The 12845-nt window shown below is 46.7% G+C and overlaps 1 protein-coding gene across 1 annotated transcript in view; it reads right to left on the reverse strand.

The window, feature by feature from the left end:
• Positions 1-12845, reverse strand: part of SLCO2A1 (solute carrier organic anion transporter family member 2A1) — a 156908-nt gene that overhangs the window by 4852 nt on the left and 139211 nt on the right. Inside the window, exons 11-13 of the mRNA XM_029074990.2 lie at positions 9882-10045; positions 8602-8666; positions 416-539 (exon numbers count right to left, since the gene is read on the reverse strand). Of these exons, the coding sequence (XP_028930823.1) occupies positions 416-539; positions 8602-8666; positions 9882-10045 (353 nt within the window). The remainder of the gene's footprint in view (positions 1-415; positions 540-8601; positions 8667-9881; positions 10046-12845) is intronic.

The following is a 12845-nucleotide window of genomic DNA, read 5'->3' on the forward strand; positions in this document are numbered from 1 at the left end:
AGAAGTGAAGTGACTTGCCCACAGTCACACAGCTGACAAGTGGCAGAGCTGGGATTTGAACCCATGACCTCTGACTCCAAAGCCCGTGCTCTTCCCACTGAGCCATGCCGCTTCCCTGTGTATAACAAGTTTAGTAATAAACTTGTCTCTGAAAGACCCTTATGAACACAATGTAGAGTCTGTGAAGTTTTTCTTCCACATTTTCCAACTAAGCAGATTCAGAATACACAGGCAGAAGGTTTCTTCCACATTTTCTGAGTGGAACTCAGAATACATGGGCAGAAGGTTCACTCTCAGGGCCCTCTGACGTCACTGCCCAAGGGATCTGGGAGAGGTGGGATGCCGATTTCCATGACAGCTGGAAACATTAGGAGCGGCGCCTGTTGGGAAAGCCCCCGGACGGATGGAGCCTCACCTGTTCCGGAGGGAGTCGCTGTCGTAGTATGCACAGGCCCCCCGCTTCCCCCCGCAGAGCTGCCTCCAGTGGATGCATGAGGAGTCGATGATGAGGCCATACAAGGCGGGAGAAGGCAGCCAGGCTGTTGACAGGTCAAAAAAGAGGAGGCAGAAAACACAGCTTAAATATGGTCCCCAGGGGAGGACATTGCATTCATTCATTCAATAATAATAATAATTGTGGTGTTTGTTAAGCACTTAAAAAGCATTCCTTGGCCCACCTACCTCACCTTGCTTCTCTCCTTCTATCACCCAGCCTGCACACTTCGCTCCTCGAGTGTTAACCTACTCACTGTGCCTCCATCTCACCTGTCTGGCTGCCCACTCTTGGCCCACGTCCTGCCTCTGGCCTGGAACGCCCTCCCTCCTCAAATCCACCATCCCCCCTGTTCAAAGCCTTATTTAAGGCTCATCTCCTCCAAGAGGCCTTCCCAGACTAAGCTTCACTTTTCCTCATCTCCCACCCCCTTCCGCATCACCCTGACTTGTTCTCTTTGTTCTTCCTCCCTCCCAGCCCCACAACACCTTGGTACATATCTATTTATTTATTTGTATCGACGTTGGTCTCCCTCCTTGCCACCCCCAGACTTGAAGCTCGTTGAAGGCAGGGAGTGTGACTGTTCATTGTTTCATTATACTGTCCCAAGTGCTTAGTACAGTGCTCTGCACACAGTAAGTGCTCAATAAATACAATTGAATGAATATGTGCCAGGCACTGTATTGAGCACTCGGGTGGATAAAGGCAAATCGGAATGGACACGGTCCCTGTCCCACCAAGGGGCTCTCGCTCTCAATTCCCATTTTACAGGTGAGGTAACTGAAGCCCAGATTTGTCCAAGGTCATACAACAGACAAGTGGCAGGTCTGGGATTAGAACGAGTAACTTTCTGACTCCCAGGCCTGTGCTCTATCCACTACACCATGCTGCATGCTGTGCTCTGGGCCCCAAGGAGAATGTGACTGGCAGAGGCGAGAGGGTGGTCCGTGTCGTGCCAGTCACTAGCATTACAATCAACTCCGTGAGGGCCCGCTGCATCATAAAGAAACTCCTTACCATCAACTTAATAATAATAATAATGTTGGTATTCGTTAAGCGCTTACTATGTGCCGAGCACTGTTCTAAGCGCTGGGGTAGACATAGGGGAATCAGGTTGTCCCACGTGGGGCTCACAGTCTTAATCCCCATTTTACAGATGAGGGAACTGAGGCACAGAGAAGTTAAGTGACTTGCCCACAGTCACACAGCCAACAAGTGGCAGAGCTGGGATTCGAACTCATGAGCCCTGACTCCAAAGCCCGTGCTCTTTCCACTGAGCCATCCTACTTCAAAGCACTCAGTTCCTACTTTACCTTGTTGATCTCCCACTACAAACCAATCCTCCCACTTTGCTCCTCTAATGCCAGCCTATCTCGATACCACCTCCCTTGCCTACATCCTCTCTCTGAACTGGAATTCCCACACACTTTATATCCCACAGACCACCACTCGCCACACCTTCAAAGCTCTATTGAAACCATCTTCACTGTACCTCTTAAGCACTTTGTTGGCCACCCCGTCCCCATATACTTAGCTCCAAAGAAGCAGCATGGCCTAGTGGATAGAACATGAGCATGGGAATTAGAAGGTCATGGCTTCTAATCTCTGCTCTGCCACTTCACCTTGCCCCCTCCTACCTCTCCTCCCTTCTCTCTTTCCACTGCCCACCCCACACGCTCCGCTCCTCCGCTGCCCACCTCTTCACCGTCCCCCATTCTCGCCTATCCCGCCGTCGACTCCCGGGTCACGTCCTCCCGCGGTCCTGGAAAGTCCTCCCTCCTCACCTCCGCCAAACTGATTCTCTTCCCCTCTTCAAAACCCTACTTAAAACTCACCTCCTCCAAGAGGCCTTCCCAGACTGAGCTCCTCTTCTCCCTCTACTCCCTCTACCACCCCCCTTCACCTCTCCGCAGCTTAACCCTTTTTTCCCCCCATCTCCCTCTGCTCCTCCCCCTCTCCCTTCCCCTCCCCTCAGCACTGTACTCGTCCGCTCAACTGTATATATTTTCTTTACCCTATTTATTTTGTTAATGAGATGTACATCACCTTAATGCTATTTAGTTGCTATTGTTTTAATGAGATGTTCATCCCCTGGATTCTATTTGTTGCTATTGTTCTTGTCTGTCCATCTCCCCCGATTAGACTGTAAGCTCGTCAAAGGGCAGGGACTGTTTTCATCTGTTACCAATTTGCCCATTCCAAGCGCTTAGTACAGTGCTCTGCACATAGTCAGTGCTCAATAAATACTATTGAATATTTACTGAGTGCTCGGTGTGTGCAAAGCCCTGCACTAAGAGCTTGTCTGCTTGCCGCTTATCAATTGTGTGACCTTAGGCAAGTCACTTCACTTATCTGGGCCTCAGTTACCTCATCTGTAAAATGGGGATTAAGACTGTGAGCCCTGTGTGGGACAGAGACTGTGTCCAACCCGACTATCTTGTATCGACCCCAGCACTCAGAACAGTGTCTGGCACATAGTGTTTAACAAATACCATAATTATTATTATAATATCCCTTATCTGTAATTCATTTTAATGTCTATCTCCCCCGACAAGCCCATAAGCTTTTCGAGGGCAGGAATCTTGTCTTCCAACTCTATTCCTTTGTATTTTTTACAGCATTTGTCAAGCGCTTACTATATGCCAGACACTGTAATAAGTGCTGGGGTAGATACAAGAAAGTCAGGTTGGACACCGTCTATGTCCTATATAGGGCTCACAATCTTAATCCCCATTTTAGAGATGAGGTAACTGAGGCCCAGAGAAGTGAAGTGACTTGCCTAAATTCATCCAGCAGACAAGTGTTGGAGCCGATATTAGAACCGAGATCCTTCTGATTCTCAGGCCCGTGCTTTATCTACTAGGTCATGCTGCTTTGTACTCTCCCAAGTGCTTAATACAGTGCTCTATGCACAATAAGTGGTCAATAAATACCTCTGATAGATGGAGTGAGCTGTCACCACAGCTCTGATACTCTTGCAAGATGACTGACATGCCATCGGGAGGCTCTTCTGAAGAGATATAAGCTAACTTAACGGACTTTTCCCAGATTCCTAGTATTTCGGTGACTTAGTGAATTAAAAAAAGTCATTTCTCTTCCTGACCTTCCTCCTACTCCCTCTGAGCACAATCAAGCTGAAAAGGGGAGAAGAAGAAAAATAGAAAAGCCAGGAACCCCACCATCCCAACGGATTCTACCGTCTTCATTATATAACTAAGTGTCTCTCAGATGTGGGTGAGAGAGCCATTGTAGAACTGCCTCATTTTAAAAGCCCCCAGTTGAACCCAATTCTTCAGAGGCGGGTGCAGTTCTTCCATATCTGAATTTTGTCCTATAACCCGGTTGATTCTGTGCAGCTCGACAAACCCTCCCAAGCCTTTCAAATACTTTTAACAGCAGAAAACTCCTGGTTTTTAAAGTTTACTGTAGGCGGAAGTGCTAAATTTGCTTAACATAATCATCTTAGATGGCCTTTTAAGTGGGACAAAAATGGAAACTTTCAATCTCGGGGGGAATCTAGTTGTGAATAAACATACCCGGAGGGTTGTGATGAAAACCTGCCCTCTACTTTTAAACCCATGGAGCCTGTGGAGCGGAGGCTTTAACGATGTGTTGTTAACGTTAGTCAGATTATCATGTAGTTTGGTATTTTGGCCTAAACGGGGACAAAGAACTGGAAGTAAATCTCAGGAAATGTGGGAAATGTGGAAATTCATTCCGATGCCCGAAGGGTGCTTCAGAGGTCTTCTTGTCCAATCCCCTGCCTCCAAGGCTGACCCCATTCCTCCCAGGTCAGTGGAAATCTAGTCCCTACTCAGAGGTCTCAAGGGCTTGGGATTCCTCAGGCTCTTAGGGTAAGAGATGAGTTAAGATGAGATCTAGACTGTAAGCTTGTCGTGGGCAGGGAATATGTCTTGGTTATTGTTGTACTGTACTCTCCCAAGTACTTAGTACAGTACTCTGCACACAGCAAGCGCTCAAAAAATAAGATTGAATGAATGAGATGAAATGAGGTGCGATGAGATGAACTGATACGGTGAATCTACCTCATCAATCTTTCCACCAACCTCTCGCCCATGTCCTGCCTCTGGCCTGGAATGCCCTCCCTCTTCATAACTGACAATTACTCTCCCCACCTTCAAAGCCTTACTGAAAGCACATCTCCTCCAAGACACCTTCCTCCCTTCTCTCTTTCTACCGCCCACCCCGCACGCTCCGCTCCTCTGCCTCCCACTTCCTCACCATCCCTCGGTCTCGCTTATCCCGCAGTCGACTCCTGGGCCTCGTCCTCCTGCGGTCCTGGAATGCCCTCCCTCCTCACTTCCGACAATCTAATTCTCTTCCCCTCTTCAAATCCCTACTTAAAGCTCACCTCCTCCAAGAGGCCTTCCCAGACTGAGCTCCCCCCTTTTTCCCTCTGCTCCCTCTACCCTCCCCCTTCACCTCTCCGCAGCTAAACCCTCTCCTCCTCCCCCTCTCCCGTCCCACCCCCTCAGTGCTGTACTCGTCCGCTCGACTGTATATATCTTCATCACCCTATTTATTTTGTTTAATGAGATGTACATTACCCTGATTCTATTTATTTGCCATTGTTTTTATGAGATGTTCTTCCCCTCGACTCTATTTATTGCCATTGTTCTTGTCTGCCCGTCTCCCTCGATTAGACCGTAAGCCCGTCAAAGGGCAGGGACTGTCTCTATCTGTTGCCGATTTGTGCATTCTAAGCGCTTAGTACAGTGCTCTGCACATAGTAAGCGCTCAATAAATACTATTGAATGAATGAATGAACCTTCTCTAAGCCCTCTTTTCCCTTTTTTCCACTCCCTTCTGCATCTCCCTGACTTGCTCCCTTTATTCATCTCTCCCTCCCAGCCCCAGAGCCCTTATGTACGATTCCATAATTTATTTACTTATATTGATGTGTCTCCCCCTCTAAACTGTAAGCTTGTTGTGGTCAGGGAATGGGTCTGTTATGTTGTACTCTCCCAAGCACTTAGTACATTGCTCGGCACATAGTAAACACTCAAGCGACGACCCCTGGCCCACGTCCTACCTCTGGCCTAGAATGCCCTCCCTCCTCACATTCATTCATTCATTCAATAGTATTTATTGAGCGCTTACTATGTGCAGAGCACAGTACTAAGCGCTTGGAATGTACAATTCAACAACAGATAGAGAAAATCCCTGCCCATTGATGGGCTTACAGTCTGATCGAAAATAAATGTTGGTATTTGTTAAGTGCTTACTATGTGCAGAGCGCTGGTCTAAGTGCTGAGGTAGATACAGGGTAATCAGGTTGTCCCACGTGAGGCTCACATTAATCCCCATTTTACAGATGAGGTAACTGAGGCACCGAGAAGTTAAGTGACTTGCCCACAGTCACACAGCTGACAAGTGGCAGAGGAGGAATTCGAACCCATGACCTCTGACTCCCAAGCCTGGGCACTTTCCACTGAGCCACGCTGCTTCTCGTGATCGATCACATGATTGATCGACGAGATGAGCTGAGATGAGAAGCAGTGTGGCCTAGTGGAAAGAGTATGGACCTGGAAGTCAGGGAACCTGGATTGCAATTCTGGCTCTGCCGCTTGTCTGCTGTATGATCTTGGGCAAGTCACTTAACTTCTCCGTACCTAAGTTACCTCATCTGTAAAATGGGATTAAGTCTCTGAGCCCCATGTGGGATATGGACTTCATTAACTTGTCTCTACCCCACTGCTTAATACAGTGCCTGGCACATAACAAGCGTTTAACAAATGCTATGAAACAAACAACCAATCAATGTCACACTGTGCTCCCCATGAGGAAATAGAAGCACAGAAAGGTTAAATCCAATCTTCATCTCCTCCCCTGTTCTCTCTCCCTCCCTGCAGGCTCACATCTCCTCCTGTCTTCAGGACATCTCCACCTAAAATTCCCGCCACCTAAAATTCAACTTGTCCGAGACAGAGCTCCTTATGTTTCCTCCAAACCCTGTCCTCTCCCTAATTTTCCCATCACTGTGGACGACACTACCATTCTTCCCATCTCACAAGCCCGCAACCTTGGTGTCATCTTTGACTCCGCTCTCTCATTCCCCCCACACATCCAATCCGCCACCAAAACCTGCAGGTCTCACCTTCACATCGCCAAGATCCCCCCTTTCCTCTCCATCCAAACCGCTACCTTGTTGGTACAATCACTCAACATATCCGACGATTACTGCTTCAGCCTCCTTTCTGATCTCCCAACCTCCTGTCTCTCCCCGCTTCAGTCTATACTTCACTCTGCTGTCCTGATTATCTTTCTACAGAAATGCTTCGGGCATGTAATGCCCCTCTTCACAATACTCCAGTGGTTGCTTATCAACCTCTGTATCAAGTAAAAACTCCTCACTATTGGCTTCAAAGCACTCCATCACCTTGCCTCCTCCTACCTCACCTCTCTTCTCTCCTTCTACAGCCCAGGCCGCACAATCCGCTCCTCTGCTGCTAACTTCCTCAATGTGCCTCGTTCTCGCCTGTCCTGCCTTCGACCCCTGGCCCACGTCCTACCTCTGGCCCACGTCCTACCTCTGGCCTGGAATGTGCTCCTTCCTCACGTCTGCCAAACTAGCTCTCTTCCCTCCTTCAAAGCCCTACTGAGAGCTCGCCTCCTCCAGGAAGCCTTCCCAGACTGAGCCCCCCTTTTCCTCAACTCCCCCTCCTCTCCCCATCACCACAACTCACTCCCTCTGCTTTACCCCCTCCCTGCTCCACACACTAGTATATATATGCACATATTTATTATTCTATTTATTTTATTAATGACGTGTACATATCTACACTTTCATTTATTTATATTGATGCTCTTGACACCTGTCTACTCGTTTTGTTTTGTTGTCTGTCTCCCCCTTTCTAGAATGTGAGCCCATTGATGGGTAGGGACTGTCTCTATCTGTTGCCAAATTGTATTTTCCAAGTGCTTAGTACAGTGTTCTGCACACAGTAAGCACTCAATAAATGTGGCCATGTGGCCCGGGGGTCGACGGCGGGATAGGCGAAAATAATAATAATAATGTCAGTATTTGTTAAGCGCTTACTATGTGCAGAGCATTGTTCTAAGCGCTGGGATAGACACAGGGTAATCGGGTTGTCCCAAGCGAGGCTCACAGTTAACCCCCTTTTACAGATGAGGTCACTGAGGCCCAGAGAAGTGAAGTGACTTGATCAAAGTCACACAGCTGACAAGGGGCAGAGCCGGGATGGACACAGGCTCTGTCCCATGTGGAGCTCACAGTTTCAATCCCCATTTGAGCTCACAGTTTCAATCCCCATTTTACTGATGAGGCAACTGAGGTACAGAAAAGTAAAGTGACTTGCCCAAGGTCATACAGCAGACACTTGACCGTCCTGGGATTAGAACCCATGACCTTCTGACTCCCAGCCCCATAGTCTATCCTCTAATGCCATGCTGCTTCTCAGTATAGATCTGGCTCCTGATGAAAAACTGCCCTTGAAGTGTAACCTAAAATCTTTGAGTTCCAATTTCAGCCCATTCTCCTCTTTGGAGGTGCCATGAGCCATTACTGAAACCAGGCCTTTTTGGCTCTCCCCACAGCTGCTAGATTGGTTCTGTCCAGTTGGCTCAGAAAGAAATATTTCAAGGGAGAAAAGCCTTTTAAAAATACCCTGTCCCATGCAGGCCCTATTCGATCTCAAACAAGTCCCTTAAAACTACTTGAGGCCTCTGCTTTACTATCTAGAGAATGGGCTAGTAATCCTTGCCCCCGCTCCACTTCAGGCAGCTGTTCAGAGGATCAGAAAAATAATAATTGTGAAGCATTTGAAAGGTTTGATAAGGGAGTATTTGGATTCTTCTTTCTGTTTCAAAAGGTGGAGTTTTATTACAGTCCCATTTTTCCAAGTGGGATCTTTCACAACCCCAGGCTGTCATAGCAACGAGACCCAGAATTTCTAGCATCTCATCTGCTTTTTCTTTTTTTTTGCTTAGATTGCTCAAGTTTGAGATTTCTCCTTGCCAAGTTTGGACTAAATGTCAGTAGGAAGGTGAAAACAAAACGAGGAAATCTATTGAAATGTGATTTGGGCAGGGATCGGGGATGGGGGTTAGCATGGCCAGGCACTTACCCAACAACCTCATCAATAAGAACTGAACTCCAATAGCAAATGACTTTTCATCCTGGTTGACCACCCTGCGGGAGAAAACGAGGCGAGGTCAGGATCGAGAGCAAGAGCGAGCCCAAGATCCCTTTAGATCACCCGAGGCAGACAGAAACAGGCCAGAACCACCAGCCCCACACAGAACTAGGTGACCAAGCACTTCACCGTGACGACTTTCTGGACATGCAGATTCTGCCTTCCAAGCTCACTGAGGCCAACCTCTTCCATGAGCACAGAGGGAATAATGGATCGATAAATCAATGGCACTTACTGGGTGCTTATTGGGTGCAGAGCTCTGTACTAAGGTCTTGGGAGAGTAAAATGCAACAGAGTTAGCAGTCATTCCCTAATCCCAGCAAATTTAAAATCTAGTCCCTAATCCCTAATCCCTAATTCCGCTCTAGATTGGGAGACAGACTGTAAACTCGTTATAGGCAGGGAAGATATCCATTAATTCTGTTACACTGTACTCTCCCAAGCGCTTAGTACTCTGAACATAAAAAGCATTCAATAAATACCACTGATTTATTGATTGATTGACACTAATATATATGAAGAAATTATGGATATGTACATAAGTGCTGTGGGGCTGAGGGAGGGGTGGGTAAAGTCTTCTGTGTGACCTTGGGGAAGTCACTTCACTTCTCTGGGACTCAGGTACTTCATCTGTAAAATGGGGATTGGATTAAGACTGTAAACCCCATGTGGGCCATGGACTATGTTCCACTTGATTAGCTTGGCTGTAGACTGTAAACTCACTGTGGGCAGGGAATATGTCTGTTATATTGTTATATTGTGCCCTCCCAAGTGCTTAGTACAGTGCTCTGCACACAGTAAGTGCTCAGTAAATACAATTGATTGATCTACCCCAGCGCTTAGTACAGTGCTGGCAGCATGGCGCTGTGGATAGAGTACAGGTTTGGGAGTCAGAAGGTCATGGGTTCTAATCCCACCTCTGCCACTTGTCTGCCGGGTGACCTTGGGCAAACCACTTAACTTCTCTGTGCCTCGGTTACCTCATCTGTAAAATGGGGATTAAGACTGAGCCCCATGTGGGATAGAGACTGTGTCCAACCTGATTAGCTTGTATCTACCCCAGCGGTTAGTACAGTGCATGGCACATAGTAAGCACTTTAACAGGAGGAGGTACTGAATAGAGAGTGAAACACGTAAACACTTAAAAAAAATCCCCGATTTTCCCTGCTCTCTCACAAGAAAACCCTGGGCTGTAAGATGAAAGTACTTACCTCAAGACCATCATGTAGAGGGGATTGTGGGAAATGCATGCGATGAGCGAGGCAAAGGAGATGAGGAAGATGGTGGGAAGAAGGTAATGGGAGCAAGAAACTGGACAGGATCCCGTCTTTGCTGAAGAGTCTCCCGTCATAATACAGGAACAATTCAAGAAGTCCTATCGGAGGGTTGAGAGAAACAGTCGACTTTAGAATCCTACACCATGCGTGTAGCGGCTTTTTCCCCAGAAGGTCAAATTTCCTTTTTCTTTTATAGCATCCATTAGAGAAGACAGATGCGCCTTGCTTCTAGTCATTTCTTGGCCGTCCATACCTGGACATATAATTGTAATAACACTGATGATAATAATAATAATAGTATTTGTTAAGCACTTACTATATGCCAGACACTCTACTGAGCTCTCGGGTGAATACAAGCCAATTGGATTGGACAGAGTCCCTGTCCCACATGAGGCTCACAGTCTCAATCCCCATTTTACAGATGAGGGAACTGAGGCCTAGGGAAGTGAAGTGACTTGCCCAAGGTCACACAGCAGACAAGTGGCGGAGCCGGGTTTAGAACCCATGACCTGACTTGCAGGCCCGGGCTCTCTTGACTACACCATATAAATCTCAGGATTGGCTTTGACCTCCAGCTTCCACCATGTGTGTTTTCTCATCCTCAGAAGTTGCAAAGAGGAAAGGAACAGGGACAAGCCATGGTGTGGGATAGGGAAATGCCAATCCACACCTACATTCATTCATTCAGTTGTATTTACTGAGCACTTACTGTGTGCAGAGTATTGTACTAAGCGCTTGGAAAGTACAATTCAGCGTGGCTTAGTGGAAAGAGCCCGGGCTTGGGAGTCAGAGGTCGTGGATTCTAATCCCACTTTTGCCACTTGTCAGCTGTGTGACTCTGAGCAAGTCACTTAACTTCTCTGGGCCTCAGTTCCCTCAACTGTAAAATGGGGATGAAGTCTGTCAGCCTTACTTGGGACACCCTGATTACCTTGTATCTACCCCAGCACTTAGAACAGTGCTTTGCATATAGTAAGCACTTAATAAATGCCATCTTTAAGGAGAAGCAGTGTGGCTTAGTAGAAAGAGCAAGGTCTTGGGAGTCACAGGTTGTGGGTTCTAATCCTGGCTCTGCTACTTAATTCTATTTATTCTTGATTCTTTTTACTTGCTATTGCTTTAATGAGATGTTCATCCCCTTGATCCTATTTATTGATATTGTTCTCGTCTGTCTGTCTCCCCCGATAAGACTGTAAGCTCGTCAAAGGGCAGGGACTGTCTCTATCTGTTACCGATTTGTACATTCCAAGCGCTTAGTGCGGTGCTCTGCACATAGTACGTGCTCAGTAAATTAAGTAATTAATTCATTCAATAGTATTTATAATAGTAATAAATATTTATAATAGTAATAAATCCTATTGAATGAATGAACTTAACAACTGTGTGACTTTGAGCTAGTCACTTAACTTCTCTGTGTCTCAGTTACCTCATCTGAACTGGGGATTGAGACTGTGAGCCCCACGGGGGACAACCTGATTACCTTGTATCTACCCCAGCGCTTAGAACGGTGCTTGGCACATAGTAAGTGCTTAACAAATACCATAATTATTATTACAATTCAATGTCTATATCAATGTCTTGGTTCCCAGAGCCTGGAGGGAAGAAAATCTCTCCATGTTATAAGGGTCTAGGGGAGGGAGCCGTCAGTGACCTTTGATCGTTTGAACCCGTGTCTCATGGTCCTTAGGGTCAAACTACACTTGTGGTTGGGGGGAGGCAGTGTGGCCTAGTGGGAAGAGCTTGGGACTGGGAATCAGGTTGTATGGCCCTGGACAAGTCACTTTATAAAAAATAATAATAATAATTGTGGTATTTGTTTAGTGCTTACTATGTACTAGGCACTGTACTAAGCGCTGGGGTGGATATAAAATCAGTTTGGACCCAATCCCTGTCCCACGTGGGGTTCACAGTCTCAATTCCCATTTTACAGATGAGGTAACTGAGGCCCAGAAAAATGAAGTGAATTGCCCAAAGTCACTCAGCAGACAAGCAATGGAGCAGGGATTAGAGCCATGACCTTCTGACTCCCAGACCCTTGCTCTATCTGGACTTGGAAAAAGAAGGTAAGATAGGTCATGAGTTTGAATCCCAGCTCTGCCACTTGTCAGCTGAGTGACTGTGGGCAAGTCACTTAACTTCTCTGTGCCTCAGTTACCTCATCTGTAAAATGGGGATTAAGACTGTGAGCCCCACGTGGGGCAACCTGATGACCCTGTGTCTACCCCAGCGCTTAGAACAGTGCTCTGCACATAGTAAGCGCTTAACAAATACCAACATTATTATTGTATGGGAGAGGTACACTGTCAAGTCACAAGAACATCTACTTATCTCTACTATTACCATTTAGTAAGTGCTTAATAAATGTTATCACCGGCATTGTTATTATTACCATGTCTAGCCACATTCTCTCATCTTGCTTCTTCTGACTGTTCTCCCTTCCACCTGGACTGTGAGCTCACACGGGATAGGAGCTGTGTCCTGTCTGCTTATAATAATAATGATGATGATGATAATAATACTACTGGAATTTGTTAAGTGCTTACTTTGTGCTGGGCACTGTTCTAAGCACTAGGGTAAATACAGGCACATCAGGTAGAACCCAGTCCCTGTCCCACGTGGGGCTCACAGTCTCAATCCCCATTTTCCAGATGACGTAACTGAGGCCCAGAGAAACGAATGCCTTGTCCAAGGTCACACAGCAGACAAGTGGCAGAGCTGGGATTAGAACCCATGACCTTCTGACTCTCAGGTCTGTGCTCTAGCCACTACACCTTGCTGTTTCTCTTATCTTGCACCTATTCCAGTGCTTATTACAGTGCTTGGTGTCTGACAAATACCACAATTATCATCATTATTATTATTCTTCACTTTCACTCATTCATTCAATCATACTTAATG

Source organism: Ornithorhynchus anatinus, chromosome 1, assembly GCF_004115215.2.
Source record: "Ornithorhynchus anatinus isolate Pmale09 chromosome 1, mOrnAna1.pri.v4, whole genome shotgun sequence".
NCBI lineage: Eukaryota > Metazoa > Chordata > Mammalia > Monotremata > Ornithorhynchidae > Ornithorhynchus > Ornithorhynchus anatinus.